At 42.1% G+C, this 25,088-nt stretch overlaps 1 protein-coding gene across 8 annotated transcripts in view; it reads left to right on the top strand.

The window, feature by feature from the left end:
* Hydin (HYDIN axonemal central pair apparatus protein) overlaps positions 1-25,088 on the top strand; it is a 261,224-nt gene that overhangs the window by 213,053 nt on the left and 23,083 nt on the right. For all 8 annotated transcript variants that reach the window (XM_048355151.1, XM_048355155.1, XM_048355153.1 and 5 more), the window contains 19 exons: positions 151-349; positions 1,077-1,176; positions 3,108-3,207; positions 4,866-5,034; positions 5,507-5,745; positions 7,080-7,194; positions 8,855-9,059; positions 10,809-11,044; positions 11,437-11,588; positions 11,696-11,885; positions 12,987-13,089; positions 13,587-13,874; positions 15,598-15,740; positions 18,267-18,485; positions 19,703-19,863; positions 21,373-21,470; positions 22,463-22,661; positions 24,046-24,258; positions 24,742-24,880. In XM_048355151.1, the coding sequence (XP_048211108.1) occupies positions 151-349; positions 1,077-1,176; positions 3,108-3,207; positions 4,866-5,034; positions 5,507-5,745; positions 7,080-7,194; positions 8,855-9,059; positions 10,809-11,044; positions 11,437-11,588; positions 11,696-11,885; positions 12,987-13,089; positions 13,587-13,874; positions 15,598-15,740; positions 18,267-18,485; positions 19,703-19,863; positions 21,373-21,470; positions 22,463-22,661; positions 24,046-24,258; positions 24,742-24,880 (3,268 nt within the window). The remainder of the gene's footprint in view (positions 1-150; positions 350-1,076; positions 1,177-3,107; positions 3,208-4,865; positions 5,035-5,506; positions 5,746-7,079; positions 7,195-8,854; positions 9,060-10,808; positions 11,045-11,436; positions 11,589-11,695; positions 11,886-12,986; positions 13,090-13,586; positions 13,875-15,597; positions 15,741-18,266; positions 18,486-19,702; positions 19,864-21,372; positions 21,471-22,462; positions 22,662-24,045; positions 24,259-24,741; positions 24,881-25,088) is intronic.

Raw genomic sequence — 25,088 nt, 5'->3', positions numbered from 1 at the left:
TGCAAACTAGCCAAGCCTCATAAACTAAGGGACCTCAAGAAAACCAACAGGAAAGAAGGGCAAAGAAAAAATTTTAATACCCATAAAAGAAAAAGTATGATTTTTTTCTTTTTTACTTAAAACGAGTGACATTTCTTTTGATCTCTGCAGAAAAGATTCCAAGATAGTCATCCTCCGCAATGTCACACCCCTGCCTGTGGCCTGGCGGATCACCAGCCTGGAGCACTTGGGTGATGACTTCACCACATCCATGATGCAGGGGACCATCCCACCCAAGGGAGAATTTAGCCTACATGTGCATTTCCAGCCCTCCAAGCCCATCAACATCAAGAAAGCTATTCGGTTGGAGGTGAAGTTGTCAAAATATGTGTACACTGAGTTCACATACACATGTGCACACATGCACAAGTACACATGCACACACACCATGTCTCTCTGTTACATGCTCTCATCTCATCCCTGTTTCATATCTCCAGCCCATAATATGTTGCCCTGCACATCACTGCAAGTTCCAGAAAAGCAGTGTTGCTCAAAGCTGATTTCTCATGGCTGAGAACAGAGTCCTCTGGCTGTGCCAACTTCTTTCTTTAGTTGCTGGGGAATCACTGGAGAGCCCATAGGTTATGAGCGGCTACAGGAGGCAGGCAGCAAGCAAATCCTTGGAGAGGTCACTATGAAAGGAATTTACCAAGGGGTAAATTCTGTATTTCAGTTACACTTGAGACCATACACATGACCCAGCTAAACCACAGCTTGTTAGGGCTCGTGTGAGGTCACAACCGAACACCTACTGATTGTGTCAACTCAGCCTAAACTTAATATGGTGAAAGTCACCTAAATAAAGCTAGTAAAAAGAATGATGAAAATGCAGCTTCTTCTGTTGTCTATACCGTATTCCCCAGAGAGTGCGATGAGTAGCACCAAACACTTAATGACGGTAAGAGACCTACACCTAACTATCTTTGGAAACATTCCTTTCCATCTCCTCTGTGCGATTCTCACTTCCAATTACATCTTTCAGGCTCTAAGCACCTCATCGGTCTTGCTCTTATGAATAATTTCTCTTGCTGTGGCAGGTTTTGGATGCAGATAATCTGGTTGGTGTTGTGCAAATTGAAAACATTATGGTCTTCGCAGAATCCTATGATATTGCTCTGGACATCACCTTCCCCAAAGGTCTGTAGCCTCCTTCAAGGAAAGGGTGTTAAGAAATTGTGTATTTTGTGTAGTATAGTCGGTTATATATTTCTGTGTAGAGAATGCCAGTAATTTAATTGCTAGGATTGTGGTGGTTGTCGGTTGGAGAGAAGACAATTTTGGTGATTTGAGGTATAGCAGTGTAAATCCAAAGCGATGTGACATTACTACCAATTGTAATTTTCCAACTGGAGAATAGCAAAGGGTTATGATAAATATAAAATTTGCAGACCTATTCCCTGAACAGTTGGTAATAAACATAAACACATGTTTTCTTGCCTGCCTTAGTTTTCTATCACTATCATAACAGATTTCCACATGCTATTTGGCTTGTTAAAACATAGATTGCATGAGGCATGGTACCTGCCTATCATCCCAGTTTGTCAGGAGGCCAAGGAAGAAAGTTCTCAAGTCCAAGTCCAGCCTGGGCTACACAGTAAAACCTGTCTCAAAAAAAATTAAAGCCAGGTGCAGCTCACACCTGTAATCCTAGCTACCAGGAGGCTGAGATCTGAGGATCATGGTTCAAAGTTAGCCCAGGCAGAAAAGTCTGTGAGACTCTTATCTCCAAGTAACCACCAGAAAACTAGAAGTGGCACTGTAGCTCAACATGGTACAGTGCTAGCCTTGAACCAAAAAAAAAAAAAAGCTCAGATGCAGCAGCACCCAGACCCTGAATTGAGGCCCCACGACTAACAAAAAAGAAAAAAATTAAGCTAGACATAGTGGTACATGAGTGTAATCCCAGCACTTAGGTGGCTGAATCAGGAGTATCAAGACCTCAAGTCCAGTCTGGGATATAGCAAGAACCTGACTCAAAAAAATTAATTAAAAAAAATTAATTTTAATTTAATTTTAACAAATCCCCACAAATGCATTATCTTCCAGTTCTAAGGTCAGGAGTTACTAGGCTAACATCAAGATGTCGGCACATTCCTTGGCTCACGTCCCATCCTCCATCCTCCATCCCAACAATGTTGGGCCAAATCCCCTCACATGGCCACCTCTCTGGTTCTCTCACTTTGGTCATTCTCTTCTACTTTTAAGGACCCTAATGATTACTTTGAGCCACTAAGATGAGCCATGACAGTCTCTGTGTGTAAGAGTAGCTGGTTAGTGTCCTTCCTTTTTCTTTCCCATGCAATGGATCTTATTCACTTCAGGGATTAGGCTGAGTATCATGGAGGACACTTATTATTCTGTCTGCCATGCTGCCCCAACACCTCAGTGTGTCTCTCCCTTGAGCATATGGTTGTCCTTTCCCTTCCTTTCCCTGATAGGCCTCTTTCTTTGCAAGGTTCATGGAGTGCTAGAGGTCCATATTAGCTTAGATATCATTAGCTGTTGTATAAAGTTGTTTATTGCAGTATTATTAATAATCATGGAAATTTTAAGAACACCTAAATACCTATCAACAATGAAATAATATTTGTATAAGGATAATAACATCACTTATGAAACAACCATAATGGGAGCATTATACAGCCAGTAAGATCACACTTTTTTCATTCATTCATTCACTTATTTAGTAAGATCACATTTTTTGAGGAGTTTCAATAATTTGAAGAAATACTTAGATCCAGTGCTAAATAAAGAAGCACTAACTTTTATGTAATATCACAATTGTAAATTGTGCAAAAACTTTTAAAGTTCCAGAATTCTAGCTGATAGTAGGTATGAAAGGACCGTGACCCCAGGAAGGAATCTTAAGGGAGGTATCCGGATGAACTGAGGGCAAAAGCAGCACCTACTGTTTGTTGAAGTTCCATTCCCTGCGGTCTTCAAGCCATGGTTTTCAGAAAACATGTCTGAAGTGGTCACTATTGACTGTCCACTATAGACTTCTATGGATAGTCCCCTGCTCTGTCTTCCATACCCACTCAGCCCCACCCCATCCCTGGCTTCTACAGGAGCTGAAGGAGGTCTTGACTTTGGGACGCTGAAGGTCATGGAGGAGATGAAACAGCCTCTTTCTCTGAAGAACCGTGGGAAATATGAGATCATGTTCAGGTAGCCTGAATCCCACTAGGCATGGGGCTGTCCATAACCACTCATTACTGGGGGAATTACTGGGGGAATACTAGAATTACTGGGGGAATTTCTTCAATCAAGTCTAAGGATATCATAAGAATAGCTCTGTGTTTTGTTTTGTTATGCTTTGTTTTTTGGCTCCCTTGCTTCAGTGGATGGAATTCCAGCTACTAAAAGCAGAGATTTTTCACTTTACACTTGACTCTACAACTGAACAGGGCCCTTGGAGAGCTTCTGAATGTGTCTGGAGCCACAGGGGTCTGAGGGGTGGAGGGAGATAGTAAAGCAAGAGGCAGGGGGAGCTGTAGTAAGTCCTGAGGGTAAGGAGAGTCCTGAGGGTGGACTCAGGGAATGGCCTGGCCTCAAACTGTCCTGCCCTACTTCTAGTTCTGATCCATTCTACAAGTCAGCTCTTACTTAAGATTCTCTATGAAGAAAAGCCATTATTTTTTAATTTTTAGAACCACTGTTAATAGAGAATCCAAATAGTGGCTTACTAAAGTCTGCTCAGTTCATACTCAGATCCGAGTTTACGTAGGAGAATTTCCTCAGAGTAGAAAAGGTGGCTTGGGGTGAGGAACAAAGAGGAGGTTTCTCAAAGTCACATGGCCTTCCTTGGCAGCAGTAAGTGATTTGTATAAGAGGTGATTCTTTCCCCCAGAGGAATTCACAGCTAACAAAGGGACCTCCCATTGCAGGCTTGGGAGAAATTCAGTATGTTCCTGATCCTTTCATTTCAACTAAAAGAGCACTGAAACTACCACCCCACTTCAACACCACCATTCATTAGAAGCAATGAAACTGTACATTGAATTAAATGAATGTGAATAAATGCCAAGGAAAGCCAGTGTCACTTTGCAATTCGTGCTGAATAGAATCTTGCCCATTTATTTGTTTGGCTTAAACCGTGACAGACTTCAGCTCAGCTTTGACACAGTACAAGGAACAAAGTCATCCTTTGGCTAGAGCAGGAAATCAGGGATTCACTGAAGAATGTGCAGGAAGGGGCACAGGCACCAGCCACATAACACTTGAGCCACCTGGTCCCCCAGAGCATGGAAAGCAAACAAGCAGACCCCCACAGCAACTCCAGGGGTCCTACTTCTGCCTAAGCTCCTTGAACCCACTCCAGACCTTCCACAGCTATCCTGAGTCAGTTCCTTTCTGTGATGCTCACCTCACCCCACTGGGCCATGGACTTCACTTCCTGTTCTTTTGCCTTATCTCATTCATGCCTTGTCTCTTCAGCTCCTCCGGCTTCCGTATCACATTCCCTATCTTAGAGAAAATGAGACACTTCTTGAGCATAGGATAGAGGATAGCCATCTTTGCCTCAAGCACCAATCTCTGGCCTGGTTAATACTAGTATTACTAATAATATTTAAGTAGTTGTACAAAGGGGTTTTAATTCAACATATCAGTTTATAATAATACAATGCATCTTGATGTCTCACCCCTTTCATCATTCTTCCCCATCTTGAATTCCACTGGACAACGCATACTGGACCTTTTTCTAGCATAGTTAGTAGTTAACCATGGCCACAGAGGTGGCAAGCCCTGAAAAGCCTAGATAGTCCTCTCTGGCATCATGGGTTCCCAGTAATGACTTAAATAGTCACTTTATTCTTGTCTTTCAGCTTTTATGTGGACTCCTTAGGGCTGACGACAAGCAATATAAATTCTATGATCTCAATCCAACCCAAAAAGGGCACCTTGTCTATCTCAGAAAAGGCCACAAATGTCCATGTATTCTTTCGTGCAAAAAAAGAAGTGAAGATTGATCACCAGCCCATCCTGCGTTGTCAGGTGAGAGCGCTCAGGTGACAGTGTTTGACTCAGTGGCAGGTTTGTAGGTCTCCTGTTGAAGAAAAAGGGCACATGGTCTAACTCATGGCCCATGGGTGACAACCATATGGAGTACACCAGGGTTTGATCTCAATTAGTAGACACAAGTGGGTCAGTGTGCAAATTCAGCAGAAATAACAAGAACAATAGAAGTGTGCCCCTGGGGCTTTAGGGAGTACCTGAGACAAGGCATCTGCATTCCATGAAGTACAAAACTGAATGGGAAAAGAGGAGACATAGTCACTTGGCTCCTACATACCAAGCTCTGTGTCCTCAGTGTGTGCTAAACTTATTGTTAATGCATTAATACAGAGGGGGAAGTAAACAGCCCAGGTTCAAATCATTGGTGAACGTGGGAAAGGAAGAAGATAATCAAGGGATTTCTGTAGCAATGAAGTAGCTAATATCTTCCCAATCCTACTTCCTTTTCCAGATAATTGAGCCCAGTCTTTCAGATGGAAGTGAGATCATTGCCAGCATCCCAATTAAGTTTTCTGTGAATGCAGTATACTCCAAATTCAGCATCAGCCCTTCCTCCATCATCAACTTTGGAGCCTTGATCTGTGGCACTCGCAGGAGCACCAGCTTCACCATAGAAAACCTAGGTATTACTGACTTCAAGTTTGCCCTCTACAGGCTGACAGGGGAAAACACCATTCATCAAAAGAAAGGGTAAGACAAATGTTGGCTTAACTCTTGCCATTCACTGTGGCTCTGGGCATTATCTTTCATAAAGGCTTTCACTTAGTTTTTGTTACTAGGTGCATTAAATTTTACAAAAAGCTTTCACATGGTTCACTTAAATTCACCCAGTCCCCTAGAGTGAGTCACCCAGTCACTGAAGTCTAGAAATGTCTAGAATAGTCTAGAAAAGACTAGAATAAATCATCTACAATTATACAGGAAATTATCAATAAATCTTGGTTCTGAACCTACATCTTCTGACTCTCGACTTCATTTTTTATCTGCAGTCAGTATAGGACATTCTAGTTGAGCAAATATAAAGTCTGTTGTCTTGGTGCTTCTGGTGTGCAGAAACTTGCTAGTGAGTCATTGTGCTATCATTCTGTAGGACATAAAAAACTAAAATAGCAACAAGCAAAATCAAAAGGAATTATAGCTCTCTTTCATGGGAGGAGATAATAAAGGGTACCCTGGAAATGTGGACATGAGAAAGCAGGCGATGCCTTCAGTCTACCTGAGGCTGCTCTTGCCTTTTCCCTCCAAAGACATTTATCACAATAGCTATTTCTGTAGTTGTTCCAACAGCAAAAACTATGTCCTTCCAAAGGTAGCTCCCCATCAATGTACCAGAAACAATTTACTTTTTCAATGCAGTTGACTTGCACTGGGTTGCCTGATTCTTTGGGCTGAGGGTGGGGGAATTAGGAATGGTCTTATCATTTCCCAGCTTTCCATAAGTGTTTTTTAAATATATTAGTTAGATTATAAAGAGAAAGGGGTTTATTTGGCCCACAAATTTGACAGTTCCAGTTCATGATCAGTTTCAGTTTGCTCTGTTGTTTTGGACCTGTTGCAAGGCAATACTTTATGGTCCTATGCACATAGCAAAGCAAAACTACCTCCCTCAGGCCAGGAAGCAAAATAAACAGGGAGCTAAAGGGATTAGAGATCCCACAATCCCCTTTGAGGGCACACCTGGAATAACCTAAGGACCCTCTAGTAGTGTTACCTTGGAAAACAAATCTTTATTATACAGACCTTGGGAAACACTTATCCAAACCATTTGACTTACCTTGAGTGATTTTAAATACCCCAGAGAATCATATTTCCCAAGTATAATTGATGCATAGTTTCCTAATAATTATTCAATGATCTTGGTCAGTGTGTACCAACCTAACTATGCCACTCTGATATCCTCAGGGACAAAGAAGGGTCTACTCTTCTAGTGCCTAGGAAAAAGGACCTTACTGCCTAGGCAGGCAGATGGTATCTTATGTCCCCACAAAGGCCTAAAGGGTATACACTCTTGCTTCTTTAAATAGAATTGGCCACATGAAACATGGGAGAACTCGAGAAAGTGAAACCTTCTTCAAACCTAGTTCTAAAACAACCAAGTTCTCAGAAACAAATCAGAAAGATGTAAATGCCACAAATCAGGTGAGTGCTTTCCTTATTCAAGAAGCCCAAAAAGCCATGTTCCAGCTAGTTATTACCACCAACTATCTGCCCAAGATGATACAACTTAAATTTGCTATGGCAGGAATAATAATTGTATTGAAATCTCACTTTCATTATAAGCTAGAGTGCTTTACAAACTTTAATTCAGAAATTCTCTTTTGCTTTAAAGCCTCAATGGACTCCCTAAAATACTCTAAAATTGTTGTTTAATCAAGAATCATTTGTAAGCATAGTATCTCGTGCCTGTAGGCTCAGCACTTGAGAGACTCTCAAGTTAGAAGCCAGCCTAGACTACACAGGCAAATCATGTCTCAAAACAAAGTCATTTGTTTATTTAAAAAAAAAAAAGCTGGGCACTGGTGGCTCGTGCCTATAATCCTAGCTACTCAAGAAGCTGAGATCTGAGGATTGTGGTTCAAAGCCAGTCCAAGCAGGAAAGTCCATGAGACTCTTATTTCCAATAAACTACTTAGAAAAGACTGGGAGTGGCAGTACCTGGCCCTGAGTTCAAGACCAGGAATGGCAAAAAACAAACAAAAAAACAGAAAACTGGAGATAAGTCCATCTCTGTCTGGGTGGCTGGATGGAATATCTGGGAATCTTAATGCTTGGGTACAGCTCCTGGCCTGTAGCAGAGGTTCAATGAATAAGGATCAAGCTATATCATTAGAATCATTAGATGACTAGCAATCACCCTTTGCCGTACTAGGGGGCTTATCCTACAGGCAACTATCTGGCCAGTGTCTACCCCAGGAGTGCAGTATACCACCTATAACAGCTGTGGTAAGAATTTAGGGAAGTTCATGATATTCTGACACACCCAGAATTAGTGCTGAAATTTATCATCATAAAGCACTTTCTAATACAACATTACTGCAGAACACATCTAAGGATTTGAGAAGATGGCCAGTGTACTTGTTTCCAAGGGTGGCACAGGACATGCCCTGAAAAAGGACATCCTAACTCACACTGCCTCATGGCAGCTTTCTGGCACTGAGTAAGAAGAGGGAACATCTTCTCTGGGCTAGCCAAGGCAATCTTCGTTATCTTGGGGCACTGCAATCTCCACATATACTACAGTTATCCTAAGAACTATGAGTATGGACTCCAGGGACATGTAGGAGGCTCCTCCTATATGAACCTCACTTGGTTTTTCACATAAAATGCATACTAGATGCTACACTATGTACTTCACATATGTTCTTTCATTTAAGCCTCTAGAGCTCTCTAGGGCTAGGGTTCCTTGTTTCATTTTATAGAGAATAGACTGGATTCTAAGCCAGGAGTATCTGACTCCAAAACCCATCATCTCAATCACCACTCCCTTCTGAACTCTGCTTCAAGATCCCCACCTGAGCAAGTGTTACGTGATCAGCTGGTGAGGTGATCCTCTAGTTCCTAAAGCTCTCAGTTCAGTCATGACTTGTCAGAAGGAAGGTTCAGAGAAGGAAGTACCAAGTGCCCATCGATAAACAATCTTTGGATCCACTGTCCCTCCAGGAGGAAAAGGTTGGGAACCCAGAAAGTACCTGTGGGGAAAGGCCCCATCTTTCTACCTCACAGCTCTGGTGGAATGTCTTAGACTCTTGTCACCCACTCTGCCTCCCTCTGTCCCATCCCTCCCATTCTTATCCTACAGACCCGCTTCTCGCATGGCATGTTTACTGTGTACCCCGGGTTTGGCAGCGTCCTTTCTGGAGGACAACAGATCATCACTGTTGACTGTGTGGCTGACCCTGTGGGAAGATGTGAGGAGTTTTTAGCCATCGATATCTCTGATCGAGATCCTAAAGAATATCCTGCTGGTATTCCTTACACTCTGCTGGCCGAAGCATGTCTACCAGGTACTGCCACTAAAATTAGTCAGCATCCCCCAAGGACCTGGATCTATAACACTCCTCCCTCTCCAGGAAAATTCTTCTAAAGATGTCTAGCAGAAGCCAGGCACCGGTGGCTCATACCTGTAATTCTAGGTACTCAGGAGGCTGAGATCTGAGGATCATGGTTCAAAACCAGCCTGGACAGGAAAGTTCGTGAGACTCTTATCTCCAATTAACCATCAGAAAACCAAAAGTGACACTGTGGTTCAAAGTGGTAGAGTACTAGCCTTCTGAAGAGCTCAGGAATAGCACCCAGGTCCAGAGTTTATGACCCACTACTGACAAAAAAAAAAAATGTCCAGCAGACAAGGCTGGGCTGCATCCTTTGGGACCTTAGAGCTTCCTCTGGTGTCTCCAGCCATATTTTTCCATAAGGCCTTTCAAATGTGCATAAGTAGGAGAGGACTCACCACTTCAGACTTGTAGTCTTACTGAGTCTGGTTCTGAATTCTCAAATGAGTGGTGTTTTCTAATCATCATGGTGACATGGCTGTGTCCCAGGAGCCAGAAACATCCAGTCTGCTCATGTGCAGGCCCCTCCTGTAACAAAAGTATGCACGGTAACCAAATATGTTGACGATATCACCCAGAAAAAGCCCTGCAGGGCACCCAGCCCTGATGCCCTCAGCTTCTGGTCTGGTTTAAGATCAAGCAACAGTATAGTTGGCTTGCTATTGGTTTTCCAAGTAGAAATATTATTTTAAAAACTAAAATATACTATCTATTTTCTATCAGCACAATTTTCTTTTCTTTTCTTTTCTTTTTGCTGTGGAAATCCAAGTGATCAAAATAAGGTAAAGTCAAAAGCTTTCTGTATGAAGCAGTATGGAGCTTAAGTCTCCTCGCTTTCTTCTTTAAACAGTTCTCACCATAGGCATTATCAATTCTGCAGGTAAGTATCAGTGCTCAGTTTTAAAACAGAGATTTATACTGAGAAGATCGCAGATGGATAATCATCATGTGGACTATAAGGACGGGTAATTTTATTTTTAAAAGACAAGGTGTTTTTATAAAAAGTCATGAAAGGCCCATGGCTCACACCTGTAATCCTAGATACTCTAGAGGCTGAGATCTGAGAATCATGGTTCAAAGCCAACCTGAGAAGGAAAGTCTGTGAGACTCTTCTTTCCACTTAACTAGGGAAAAAATGGAAGTGGGAATGTTGCTTAAGTGTTAGAGTTCCAGCCTTAAGTGAAAAGGCTAACGAAGAGTGCTCTGACCCTGAGTTTAAGCCCTAGTACTGACACTAAAAAGAAAGACTGGATGGGGAAGGAAAGAAGGGAGGGAGGGATGGAGGGAGAGAGGGAGGGAGGGAGGGAGGAAGGGAGAGAGGGAGGAAGGAAAGGAAAGAGAGAAAGGAAAAAATCAAGAAAAAAGATAGGTCATGACTGTAATCCCAACACTTAGGAGGCTGAAGCTAGAGGAACAAAATTCCACACTAAGCTGAGGGAACCAAGATCATAATAAAAAATAGCTCATTAGGCAGAAGGTTAAAAAACTCTAAACTAAAGTCCAGGGAGATTGGCTATAAGCTCCTTAGAGACTCAAATCAACTACCTTCCCTCTCTGTGGCCCATCTCAGACCTCAAATCTCACCCGTCCTTGGCTGTTGGCAGAAAACAACTGACTGAGATGTGGCAACCTGCAAGGGTAATTGCCAGGAATTTGACAACCAAGCATTCTCTCATGGTCTTCCTTCTCTCCACTCCCCAGCCTTCGTGACCGACAACAATGTCTTAATCTTTGAGGAGCACCAGATCTGTACCAGCTCCAATCTGTACCACATCCAGCAGACCATAGAGAGTGGGGGACTCTACGTGGAAGATGAGAACAAGTTCATCTTCTGTAATGTTCTGGTGGGCCATCAGGCCAAGGCTCGGTTCAAGATCAGCAATGTGGGCAAGATTTCCTGTGATGTCAACCTTGTAGTTAAGCCCATCTCTGCTAAGGTAAAGAGGCTCCAACTGGCCCCAGTGCAGACATAAAGCCAGGAAAAGAGCTCTGGGAAGCCCTGCTCTGTGCCTGAGTGAGAATTTTCAGGCTCTCAAGCCTTGCTGGAAGTTCTTTGACAGAAGGGGAGGTGGAGTGACAGGGAAAATACAATGCTGAATGACTGTCAGAGTTCATGGTTTGGCCAAATACAGCCATATATTTCTCTAGGGACAGCCCCATAGACTTCAGACTGCTCTTTCCAGGACCCATGACTCTGAAGGCCCTTGAGTTTGTCTTTGTCCACCATAATCTTCGTAGGAGGAGAGTTCCAGCAGGGCAGGGGAGATGAGCAGAAAGCCTAGTGGAAACACAAAGCAGCTAATACCCTCTGGTACTGCTCTCTCACCAGACTGTTTCCCGCATCACTGACATCTTTGACGTGGAACCCAACAAGATGTGTATTGGCAGTCGCTCACATGCCTTTGCAACAGTGCTCTTCACCCCTCAGACCATGCAGACCTACCAGTGCATCTTTGAGGCCACGCTGGATGGCTTGCCCAGGTACCACTCTGCTCTCTCTCCCACATCAGGACTGCAACCCATACTCTTTATGGGAGTCATTCCTGCCAGACCAGGCTCACCAACCTTGATCTTGCCATTCCCTGCAGCACCCTGGCCAGGAACCGAGGTCTTATATTTGATATTGTTGGTGAGGGGACCCTCCCTCGAGTAACTGTCCTGCGGCCAGTTCTCTATAACCAGTTTGGAAACCCCTTGCTCCTCTTCAAGAGGCTTCGGCTTGGTCAATCAGAGAAACTGCCTCTCATTCTCAAGAACAATGGTACTATCCCCGCCCAGGTAATTCTTAAGGTCAAGTGTTGGGTTGTGTGTCATAAACTGATTTTTGTATTGCTGTGACAAATACATGACTGGAGACTACTCTTTCGTGTTTCTTTAATGTGGGTTTGCTGATGGTTAATTCTCTCTGATTTTGTTTGGAAATGTTTATTTCTTCTTAGATTTTTTTCCCCTGCCACTGGTAGTAGGGCTTAAATTCAGAACCAGGGGCTGGGAATATGGCCTAGTGGCAAGAGTGCTTGCCTCCTACACATGAAGCTCTCAGTTCGATTCCCCAGCACCACATATATGGAAAACGGCCAGAAGGGGCTGTGGCTCAGGTGGCAGAGTGCTAGCCTTGAGCGGGAAGAAGCCAGGGACAGTGCTCAGGCCCTGGGTCCAAGGCCCAGGACTGGCAAAAAAAAAAAAAAATTCAGAGCCAGGTCTCGGCTTCCTGAGTAGCTAAGATGACAGGCATTAGCCACCAGGGCCCAACTCATGCTACAACTTTTATAGTACTTAGTCTTCTTCCTGATAGTATCAGCACAACTGTGTACTAAAAATGGCTACTGGTTGCTCATTCCTAAAATCAAATACATTGCTTTATCTCCCTTCTGATGAACTGGAAACCAAGTATGTCAGAATCCACTTGGTCTTTCCCTTTATCTTGGTAGATGCTCACTGCAGTACAAGGCAACAGATGCCAAGAAGCCTAGCACCTAGGAAATGGTCGCTCTTAGGAATTCACACCCATTGAGTACCTCATAGCATTATGGTTATCCATTTCCATCTTATTTCTCTGTCATATACTTTATGACTGCTTCTGTCTATAGTCGGGACAATGGGAACCCTTTTTTGACACTATTTAGCTGTGTGATCTGGAATGTCACCTGTACTCTTTGGACCTTCAGTTCCTAACTTAGATAAGAAGGAAGGAATTTTCTTTTGTACTCTCCAAGTCTAATATTTAGCATTTCTCTCTCATAATTATGAAGAAAACTTTAAAAAGCAAGTGCTAGGCACAGGCAAGTCCTGCCCAAAACATCATTTTATTACACCCCACACTTAAAATTCATGAGCACTTTGTAATCGCAATATTCAACTCTGCTTTCCTCCTGTTAGTTGCATGTGGACCTTCAGGACCAACTAGGAGTCTTCTCCCTGAAAGGGAGGCCCACCACCTCCTACATCTACATCACAGAGGAAAACAAACCCAATGAGAAAGGTAAGTAGAGGAAGGTGTCTCTCCAGAGCAATGGATCTCAGTAGCTGTTCAGTTGTTTTGAGAGACATCTCAGGGTACAGACAGAGTTGGGAACCCAATATCATCATTGTAGCCTCTAACCAAAGCTCATTCCCACAGTAGGACTGCTTTTTCTTCAGCCAGGGTCTTTATGAAGACATTTCTTTAAACTGGTTCAGTGTGTGTGTATGTGTGTGTGTGTGCGTGCACGCACACATGAGCACACTAATACTGGGACTTGAACTCAGGGTTCAATAAACTCAGCATTGCCCTCAGTTTTTTTTTTCGCAAAAATGGTGTTCTACCACTTGAGCTACACTTCCACTTCCAGATTTTTGGTGGTTTGTTGGAGATTAGCCTCACAGACTTTCTTACCATGACTACAATCCTTGGTCTCAGCCTCCTGAGTAGCTAGGTTTGCAAGTGTGAGCCACCAGTATAGAGTTTCTAAATCTTTTTTTCCTCTCTCCTCTTTGCAGCAAAAAAAGCCCACACAGCATCCTTGGTTGTTACACCTGGAGAGATAGCTGAATTTGAGGTCCTCTTTCAGTCTCAGAAGCCCGGGAGGATGACAGGCACAGTCCACTTGTCAGTGATCAACAACCAGTATGAGCAGACCATTATCTACCTGGTGGGTGAGAGCTATGAAGATGACATCACTTTGGACAACATCCATGGGCTGGTAACTTCCACCAGCCAGGAGGCCTCCGATGTGTCTGAGGTCATAGAGATTGCTGAGGAAAATGCCATGGAAGACTTGATAGCAGGTAGGACAAGCAGCAGTGAGGTGTCAGCAAGTATTGGTACTCGGATCATTTTAAGTAAGAATAAAATGTAAGTAATACATGTAACCTCCCAAGAATTTAGAAAGATATCTCCACTTCATAATCTGTCAATACAGCTCCGTTACCACCTTGGTCCTTCCATTTACATGTGTTTTCACTCAGTAACTGGGCATCATTGAATACATATCAGCCACTACCCTGAGCCCTAGATCTTCAAAGATTTGTGAGTTCTTTGCCTTTAGGGAGCTAGATTCAAATTCAAGTTCAGATTGTGATTAAATGCTTTGCGTGTGTGTGTGTGTGTGTGTGTGTGTGTGTGTGTGTGTGTGCGCGCGCGCGCACGCACATGAATACCAGAACTGGGTTTGAACTCAGGGCCTAGGCTCTGTCCCTTAGCTTTCTTGCTCATAGCTCGCACTCTACCACCTGACCCACAACTCCACTTTCAGCTTTTTGGTGGTTAATTAGATGTAAGTATCTTATGCATTTGCTAACTAGGCTGACTTTAAAATGTGATCCTCAGATCTCAGCCTCCTGGGTAGCTAGGGTTCCAGGTGTGAGCCATAAGCACCTGGCCTATGGATGCTTCTTTGTAGCTATCCTGTCTATCTTTTCGCTGGCTTGTATTGGCATCATCTACTTCATCTGAAACAATCTGGGAGAAAAGGGGGGCTGATCTTGTTAGAGAAGGCCTAGGTTTGTATCATCATTCTGCACAATCTTGCTAACCCAATGAGCAGCCCGAGACTATGCAGCATCAATGTCTCCTGGGAGCTTGATAGAAGTGGGAATTTCAGATCTGCCCTGATCTGCTGAATCAAAATCTGCATTTAATCCCATCCCCAAGTGATCTGTGTGTATATTAAGGCTTAGGACATGCTGCTCTCCAGTCTCAAGCAATGAGGAGGCTTCCATTTAGTGACTGTTTACTTTGGGGTAGGATAAATTTATTTCATTGTTAATTCTAAAAATCATCTGCTAAGCACCCTCATGTCGTTGATCACTATAAAGTGAATTATAAGTACAGCCACAAAGTTTTCTCAGGAGCTTAATTGCAGTCTTGGATTATAAGATTAGTCTATAGAACATGAGTTGAAATCAACACTCCTTATACAATTGATGCTTTAGCCCTGTTTGAAGCTACGTATTGACATCATCCATCTCTCATGTTAAGGATCATGTTAAGGATCAAGCAAGAGCCATCAGTAACCCAAGTTCAAAAAATCAGATTTGATAACTGTTAATTGTATGATTACCAGACTTAGAAAATCAGAATACAGGACAGAATACAGGAAATAAATTTAAATTTCAAATGAATAATTTGTAGAGCTAAATATTGAACATGCTGATCTTAAAAACTACTCATTCTTCATCTGTGACTCAAATCTAACTAGGACTCCTTTTTTTTAAATCTGGCAACCTAAACTTTGTGTTATCAAACAAATGAAGCTTGTTTGGATCTACATTTCCTCTTGTACAAAGAAAAGTGAAGGCCAAAGTGGATGGGTAGATGGATGGGTAGGTGGATGAAAGAACAGATGGATAAATTTGCATCTTTCTACTCAGCAATTCAAATATAACTGTCAAAGTTAGGAGGGTTGCATGAGAGTGAGGTACAATGTCTATCAGGTTCTGTCTTCTCAAGGAAGCAGGCCCTTTATGAAGGCCAGGGAGGACTCACCAGCCCTCTACTTCTCACCCCTAGCTGCTCTGATAGACCACATTCAGTTTGGGCACTGCCATATTGGAACTGGATATAATGTGAGCTTCACCCTCACTAATCACAGCAAAGCAAACGTGATACGCTTTGAATGGCCTGTTTTATCGACATTGACTTTCTCACCACAGGTAAGTAAAAACTATTTACTGTGTTCTGAACTCCCTTTGGCCTAAGCCAACCTCAGTTTGATAGTATGTTTCCATGGGTACATGGAAGGGGATAAATGCCTCTCAAACAGGAAAACAGTAACCATCTCACACTCAGACCTAGTATCAGATCAGTTAATGTCTCTTTGGTCTAAGGGGACAAGAGAAGAGAATGTAGTCAGCTAGGACTGTCTCTAGACCAAGATTGAGAAATTCAGCAGGGGCCTGAATGGATTCAGGTCCCGGCCTTTTTTTCCCCAGAATATAGATGCATGGCCCTCCACATGTGTGTTCTTTTAGAACATACATCCTTTAGAAGCAGTTCACAAAGTAAGAGTCGCAGGTCTAAAGACAACTGAGATTTAGAAAATGTCACAAGTTACATCTTTCCCAGGGCCTTTTGACATATTAAAATCTAGTTAACTTTGTTTGGGCTGAAATTTTCTCAACCCTTCTTATGACATCATATAATGTTTATTTTGTGAACTACCGAGCAAATCTCAACATGAAACAAGGGTCAGGACAATGCTATAGCAGATCCTTGCCTCTGGCAGCAGGGATACCAGTGTTTTCATTGCCTCTTGTCCTATGTACACAAAGGCTCTGATGATGCCCTAGTATAGAACCCTCAGGGGATGGAACTAGGAGGGCAGGGGACCCTAGTTTGTCACATTGAAACCTTTGTATGATGTCAGGAATAACTATTGTTTCCTGGAGGACTGTAGAGTTCATCTTACTCTTCCTGACACATTTTAATACCAGAATGTCCAAATCCAACACTGAATGGTAATTACTATAAGCTGAGTGCATAATGTGCACCAGCCCCTGCTCCAAGACCATAGTTAATTCATTTAATTCTCACAAGAATCCTATAAGGTAAGGGATACTGTTATCTGCATTTGACCTATGAGGATACAGACACAGTATAATCTAATAGTAATCTGTGTTAACAAAGGATTAGTCAAAGAAGACAAAGATAATATTCTTAGAGTCCATTTACTTACCTATACACTCATCCTTATACATATGTGCACATGCCTTGAGAAAGGCTTTCTTCTCCCTTCACAGTCCAGAGGAAGGATAGGTTTGTTTTTTTTTAATCTATCACAAATATGATGAAACTGCCATGTACGGCATATATGTAAACATATGTATGTCTGCCTCTCTGTATGATAAATTACAAATGATTTTATTCTGAAGACCTAGTTGGATTTTCCTTATGCCTGGTATACCTCAACAATCCTAAGACATTTTTGTCTCAAGAGGCCTCCAACACTCTTTTTTTTTTTTTTTTAATACCAGTCCTGGGCCTTGGACTCAGGGCCTGAGCACAGACTGTCCCTGGCTTCTTTTTGCTCAAGGCTAGCACTCTGCCACTTGAGCTGCAGTGCCACTTCTGGCCTTTTCTATATATGTGGTGCTGGGGAATCGAACCCAGGGTTTCATGTATATGAGGCAAGTGCTCTTGCCACTAAGCCATATTCCCAGCCCCCTCCAAAACTCTTAAACATTATAGAGAACCCACAAAGAACTTTTATTTGGATTATATTTACTAACATTTACTACATTTTATATTAAAGTAACATTTTTGAAACATGCATTTTATTATTGGTTTTAGGATACAAAAGTTATAATGAACCCATTACATAGAAATATAAATGGCTATATTTTTTAACTGAATGATAATGTTGGAATCCCTTTGTAGCCCAGCCTAGCCTTAAATTCATGATCCTCCTACCTTAGCTTTCCAAGGGCTGGAATTATAGACATGTGCCACTAGACCTACTATTTCACATTTTGATAAATCTCTATAATATCTGACTTACTAGAATTCATAAAGTCATATCGATTCTCATTTCATGTTTTGCATTCTACCTGATATGTTATCATATGTAACCTCTAGAAAGCTCTATTATACATTCATGAGAATATTAGAATGAAATTGTTCAATAGCATCTTTCTATTATGATTAAATAGTTTTGTCCTTGTGGACCCAATGGATCTCAAGGAATCCCAAGAGTCACTAAATCACACTCTGAAACTGCTAATATACTGTATTCATCATCTATTTCTATCCACTTTTATAGGTCATATTGATTAAATATGGTCACCTGTGGCTTTGGAGCCACACCACCTGGGTTTGAAGTCAAACCTTCCAATATTAATGACCTTAGCAATATATAAGTTTCATTGTCAACAAAATGGGAATCATATTTGTATCTCTCTTAGGGTTATTGCAGGAATTAGTGGAGTTGCACAAGAGTTTAAAATAGTCCTAGATAAATAAATATTGGTTGCTCTTTTTACTATGGTTACGATTCTAAGAATTATGTACATTCCTATGTACATAATGAAGTCAGTCTTACCTATGTAGGTTTAGATGATGGTTGTTTTTTTGTTGTTGAGTTTTTCTCCTAAAACTTGTGGCTCCAACCCCTTCTAACTATCAGATGTCAAGAGTCACCAAGATTGAATTCCCAAAAGTGCTAATACCAGGTCCTTCCCTAGGTAGGCCACCTCCACGCTGGCTGTGCCAAAGATGTAGTAGTGACCATGAAGTCAGATGTTCCCATCAGCCTGAAGAAGATGGGCATCAAGTGCAAGATCTCCAGAATCATGTTTCAGCAACCTACAGAGCAGGTCTCTGACTGGGATGACCGCATGCGCACAGTCAAGTGGGTAGATGCAGCCAGAGCTGCACCTGGGGCTCTGGCTATAAAACGAAAGGTAAGAAGAGACATCAAACACAAATCTGACTCGGACTGCCATGCTTGAATTTCTAGTGCCCTCAAGTTCAATGTCTCATCATTTTTTTCTTTCTGAGCAACTATACATGCCACCTGCCATCCTTATACCACATGCCACATGTAAAATTTTAGTTGGCAGAAATTCAATGTAAGTCTTGATAAGCTGAGTAAATCTTCTCACCTTTTTTTTCCTTAAAAAATACTGTGGCAAGTATTTTAGTTTTCTTTCTCCATTAGGTGTCACTTCAGGTCTCTGTAATCTGTCCCATTGTCAATTTGTCTACCCACAAGCCAGCCTTCTGCTGCCTTGATCAGCCTTGATATCTGGGGAGAAGTCCCTTCCTCCATGCCCTTTGTTCTAAAATGTTTTGGTCATTTTTGCTGCTCTTTTATTCATACATAATTTTGGAATCCATTTCCCTGAAACTATGAAAACTTCTGATGGAAACTTAATTGGAATTGGATGGCAACTGTAGGCCAATTTAGGAAGAATTGACCATTTTGTGCTATTAGTTTGTCTATCCCACTAACAAGATTTATCTCTATTATTTCTACATGACAAGTTTCTTTAGTAGCAATATAGCCCTTCAGTTTAAGGGTTTTGCTTTTGCTTTTGCTTTATCACTATTCTGTTTACTAGTAATAGGATTCCTCAGTTATTTGTCCTCACACAAGTTTTATTAAATTACTTTTCTAGGGATTTTCCTTTCAACTAAGTTTTCATTTGTATTTTTTAAAAAAATCAGTTAAATACTTTCTTATTGGCTTTTTAGATCTGTAGAGTTGATAATAGTGCCTCCTTTTTATGACCCTGCTTATTTACATTTTCTCTCTTGCTCAGTCATTCAGATCTCTTCAAACAATTTTGCTGATTTAGATTTAGATTTTGTTTTTAGATTTTAGATTTGTTTTCTACTTCATTTGCATTGGTCCCTTTAGGATTCTTTTTCTACTACCTCTTTTGGAATCCATCTGCTTTCATACCCATAGGATTCTACTGTTCTCAGAATCTTTTTGTTGTTCCACTTACCCCTTTTTCATTCTAGGAGTCCTTGAGGTTTGCCTTAATCATTGTTTCTGGAGTTTGAGTTTGTAGCTGTTTCATGGATAGGATATAAAGTGCTGTGCCATCCTCCCATTATTAATGTGGAAGTAACTGGTTAAGCATTGCTGAGGACACCACTTCCTTTGTTTTAGGTAATCGAGACAGATCCTGAGCCTGCCCACTCTGTACTAGAAGAAAACTACAGAGAACTTCGAATTCAAATCAGTGCCATTGTGGATTACGCCATATACCAGTGCCAAACAAATGATGTGTGCTTTAAGGAAACGCTAGTTTACCAGACCCGAGTGTTTGAGTGAGTTATCAAAAGCCTCACTACAAATAGAGAAATTCTTTCATCCCATCATTCACTTATTCATTTGTCAGAACATTTATTCAATGTCTAAAACAGCAGATGTCCGGCAGTACATCTGTGTACTGTGTACCAGAGTGCCATCTGAGGTCCAATAAAACATTCAGACCCACAAAGTTCACACTTGAAATCAAGATGTAGACAAGGAAATAATCTGCCAGGAAGGTCGTATTAGGCAATGCACTGCAGCAGGAGTCTCTATAGCTGTCCAGAAACTGTTGCTATTGACCCCCTTAGGTGCCCTCTCACGTGAACATAGATAAGAGTCTTTCCTAGCATAGGAATCATAATCCCAACAGAAGCCACTATGTCTCTTAACCACACCATAGAAATTGCTTCCAGGATACCTGCAGGGAACATGCTCAGTTCCAAGAGTCACCACCCTCAGAGAGCCCCAGAGTTATGACATCCTTCCATGTGATCATGGTTCCTCCAAGTCCACGTGTGACTTAACAATTCAAGATCTTTTTCACTATAAACAATATCATCTATTAACGTGGCTGAGCTTTCTCCTTTATCACATTTCCAGAGGACCAAAGCTACAAAGTTAATTCAGAGACAATGCTGAGGAGGAGAAAATACTATCCATCCTCACCCATACTTAGATGCTGAGTTCAAGGGTGGCTTAGGTCCTCTGAGAGAGTTCATAGTCTAGAGATTGGGGTAGAAGGGATGGATATAAACAGGTAAATTGTCAGTTGCATCATAGTGCCATGGGCATGAAGCAAAGAGCACCTAAAGTCTAAATGATGAAGAAGGGGGATAGAGTCAGACTCTAGAGACTCACATCTGTAATCCTAGCTACTCAGGAGGCTGAGATCTGAGGGAACTGGTCCTAAGCCAACCTCAGGGGAAAAAATTTCCATGTGATTCTTATCTCCAGTTAACTGCCAAGAAGTGGAGGTGTGGCTCAGTTGTAGAATGCCAGCCTTGAACACAAAAGACAAAGCAAGAATGTGAGGCCCTGAGTTCAAGCTCCAGCACTAGCACACCAAAGAATGCACTTAGAATTGAGCATAGTGGCTCAAATCTGTAATCTATCTACTCACAGGCACAGATCAGGAAGGCCATGATTCAAAACCAACCCCCACAAAACATTAGCAAGACATATTTCAATTAATAAGCCAGCATGGCAGCACATACCTATATCAGCTCAACTATATGGGAGGCATAAGTAGGGGATCTTAGTCCAACCTACATGACAGGCCAGGTAAAAGATGAGACCTATCTCAAAAATACAGTAAAAGAGAATTGGGGGTGTGACTCAAGTGAGATGTATGGAATTAAATATAATTCAGTTATAATAATAATATGGAGTAGAATATAATTCAGCTACAAAAATAAAGATATAAAGTGACTCACCTTTAAGAAATAGTATAGAAAATGCTAATGCAGCAGGACAAAAAAGTACCTGCAGTGCATTTCTGAAATCTATTCCTCATTAATTCACAGGCTGGATCTTGTTAATTTAGGACAAGTGCAGTTAGAATACAACTGGGGCTCAGAAGACACCTCAAAATCGGTCAGCTTTGCCATGCCAGAAAACCAAGGTAAAGTCAATGACTGGTATCCTAGGCCTGACTTGCATTAGTAGAAAGTCTTGTTCTTAGAGAAACCAGCACTGCTTGGACAATTTCCTAAAATATCTAAGGAAAAGTAGAAAAGGAGCTTTGTGGTGTTTGTAGAGCTATGTGGGGCCTCAGTTACCCTCTTCCCTCTTGGATTCCAGACCCTCAACCCCCACTAAGCCAATGCCCATCCCACAGATCACTAGGAATCATATGTTCTTAGCCTTCTGGGAGATTTCAAGTTCCTTGGAAAAAGTGGTGAATACTATGAGCAATTTTCCCAGTGAAGTAACAGATCCATGCCCAAGCTTATAACCAATACATAATGAAGCACTAAAAATAGCCTAATACCTGGTAGGCAAATACAGTATGCATATATTACTCCAGTTCTAGAGATTCACAGACCTTTCAAATGGACCCTAATTTAGAACAATAATTCTTCCGAAAAAGTTATATTCTGTTGGTGGGAATGTAAACTAGAATAACCAATCTGGACAGAAGTCTGGAGGTTCTTCAAAAATCTAAACATAGATCTTCCCTATAACCCAGCTATACCAGAGTACCCAGAATGTCATAATCCAGGATACCGTAAAGACACGTGCACATCCATGTTCATTGCTGCACTATTCACAATAGCAGCCCAGATACCCTACAATAGGTTAGTTGATCCAAAATGTGTGGTGCCTATACACAATGGAATTCTACATAGCCCTTAGAAACAATATAATATCATTTGCAGGGAAATAGATGGATCTAGAACAAATTGTGTTAAGTGCAGCAAGCCAAGCTCAGAGACATAAATGATACGTTTCCTCTCAAAAAAGCTAATTTCTTCTAGTGTCCAAGGTAAAGTAAACCTGTCAGAAGTGAGCCCACACACCTCACAGACTCCCTAAGAACCTGTGGCTTAGCTGCCTCTCCTCTTCCCTCTCACTATGACTGTAGAGTATCACTTGCTCTTGGTCTGTCCCTAGGTTATACTCTAAAAGATCAGCTTAGCCAAGTCACCAACGGCAGCACCCTGGACAGTGTGGACCACTGGAGTGAAAGTTCCCCTTCACCCTTCTCTGTGGAACCCTCCTCAGGCATCGTGCCTGTAGGGAAGACTCAGACGCTCAAAGTGAAATTCTCCCCTCTGGACATTGGAGATTTCGAAAACAACCTTTTCTGCCAGTAAGGAAACACATTCTCCAGAGCCTCTGTCGTGCAGGGCTGAAGTTCTGTGTTTCTTATCCCCTCTTCCATCCCATTCCTGCCACCATTCTTTCCAACCTGAGACCTCTTTCACAGCCCCTCCCCCCAAGCTGCCACTTTTCTCTTTGGAAAGATTGAAAGAGGCAATTCTTTGGAGGGGGAAAAAAATGGAGAATTCAGTCTTTATTCTGTTCACCAACCTCTCCAAATGTTTCCCCTTACCCTCTTCCCATTTCCTGACCACATGCAGGATTCCGCTAAGCTATAGAATAGTTGGTAGCCAGGTGTTTTCTAATCGGTGGGCAAGTAAGAATTTGAACAAACTTGTGCCTTCTCTGAAACTCAGTTTTCTCATACATAAAATGTAAATAACAATACCCACCTTGAAGAATTGTTGGGCATGTGTTACCTTAAGAGCTTAGAACCATGCCTCATACACAGTAATCACAGTAAACGCTAGGTGGTTGAAGGGGGTATGGAGTTGGTGGTGCTGGGACTTAGCAAGGAGTTGCCAAGTAAGATCAAAGCTAGTCAGCTACATTTGATAGTGAACATACCTGATTTCATGCTCACTTTTTGGAAAAGTTCCAAAGTGAACACCTATCTTGCTAAGATCTTTGATCCATGTGAACGGTGGAAGACTCCTGGAGTCCCTGAAGTCACAGCACAGAGACTCCTCCAAGCCTGGGGCTTCCTCTACGTAGTCCTAAGGCTAAGAGACCGCTCATGTCCATTTGCCTCCAAGGCATTTAGGATACTTTTTTAGGATTTTCAGACTTTTTTTCTGGCCAGTCCTGGGGCTTAATCCCTAGGCCTGGGCCTGGGTGCTGTCCCCGAGCTTTTATGTTTAAGGCTAGCACTCTACCATTTTAGCCAGGGCTTTATTTCCAGCTTTTTTGGTAGTTTAGTGGAGATAAGAGTCTCATGGACTTTTCCTATGCAGTTTGGCTTCAAACTGAGATCCTCAGGCCTCAGCCTCCTGAGAGGCTAGGATTGTAGGCATGAGCCACCAGCACCCAACCTCCAGGCTCTTTTTGTTTTATAGCTCACTAAATATTTTTTGAAAGGTCCCAGAAAGTAAGACTTATTTTGTTTTTGTTTTTTTTAATTTGCCAAGTGTATTTTTTTCTAACAGGAAGGTTTTACCACTGATGGAAGAAATAATTTGCTTTCCTACTTCCAGAGAAATCCTGATACTCAGTGTATTCAGAGACCAACCAGGGCACTTGTGATGGTATCAGAAAGTGAGACAAACTCACCTACTCCCACAGAGATCATTTCAATAGAAATAATCATTTCCAACCAAGGAAGCAATGGCATATTACAAAATAAACCATCAATAAACAATACCTTATTCTCTCAGGATTCCCAACTTACCACCTGGACAGCAGGGTCCAACCCTAGTAGCAAAAGGGCGAAGTGCCTTACCCATATGCCATTTTGACCTGAGAGACTCAGACTACATCACCGGGCATCGGCGCAACCCAGAGCTCCGAGGGTCTGGTGTGGGGCCTCTGGATCCAAACACCAAGGTGATTGAGTTCACCAGTGTGGGCATAGGAGGAAAGAATCTCCGGTGAGTTGCCTCTCTCAGAACTGGTTGAATTCCTATTAGGCAATACTTCTAGAAAGTCCAGGGAGAAAATTCAGTGAAACAAGCTAGACTGATTTCTAGAAGCAGGCTTGATGTCTTAGGAGTTAAACAAAGTTTTGGAGGTTTGACATTAGAAAATTGTTATTTGAAAGCATCTGAATCCTGTCTCCATAGTTTTGACTATAGAAAAAATTTAGTATATCTAAAGGTGTAATTCCCTGACTGCCATCTTGACCACAGAGCATCACTGAACAGATCAGACCTCATCTGTGACTCTAAAGCCCAGAAAATTAGCTGTACTTTGAATCCAAGATCACGTGACATTTTTATTTCTGCAGTAACAAAGAACTCAGAACAATTCCAGTTCCCCTCAGGAGATAACAGGCCAAGTTCTAGGAAAGTTTTCTTAATTTTCAGTCTCCTCCTTTCACTTTCTACTATCAGTGTTTTTTTCTCTTTGGCCAGGACCTTTACAATCCTGAATCCAACCAGTAGCTCCTACTCCTTCTCCTGGACTTCTGAAGAAGCTGAAAGTTTACAAAACATTCCGGCCTTCACATGCCTGACAGAAAAGGGCCTCATCCACCCTGAAAAGAAAGCTGAGGTGTGTATAAATCAGGATCTTCCAACCCGGGCTTAGCCTACTCTAGCCATTGTTACATCACAAGTGTTGGGAGTGGGTAGTGTTGCTGAGAACTGCCTAAGGGAACATCAATCAGCAAGTATTTGTTGAGGGGCTACTACTCCGCACATCGGACAACCTGATGAACGAGACAAACCTGGACTCCTTTGGCAAGCACTCTAGTATTTGC

The sequence above is a fragment of the Perognathus longimembris genome, chromosome 10, assembly GCF_023159225.1.
Source record: "Perognathus longimembris pacificus isolate PPM17 chromosome 10, ASM2315922v1, whole genome shotgun sequence".
Classification (NCBI taxonomy): domain Eukaryota; kingdom Metazoa; phylum Chordata; class Mammalia; order Rodentia; family Heteromyidae; genus Perognathus; species Perognathus longimembris.
This window is presented reverse-complemented; position numbering and strand designations above follow the sequence as displayed.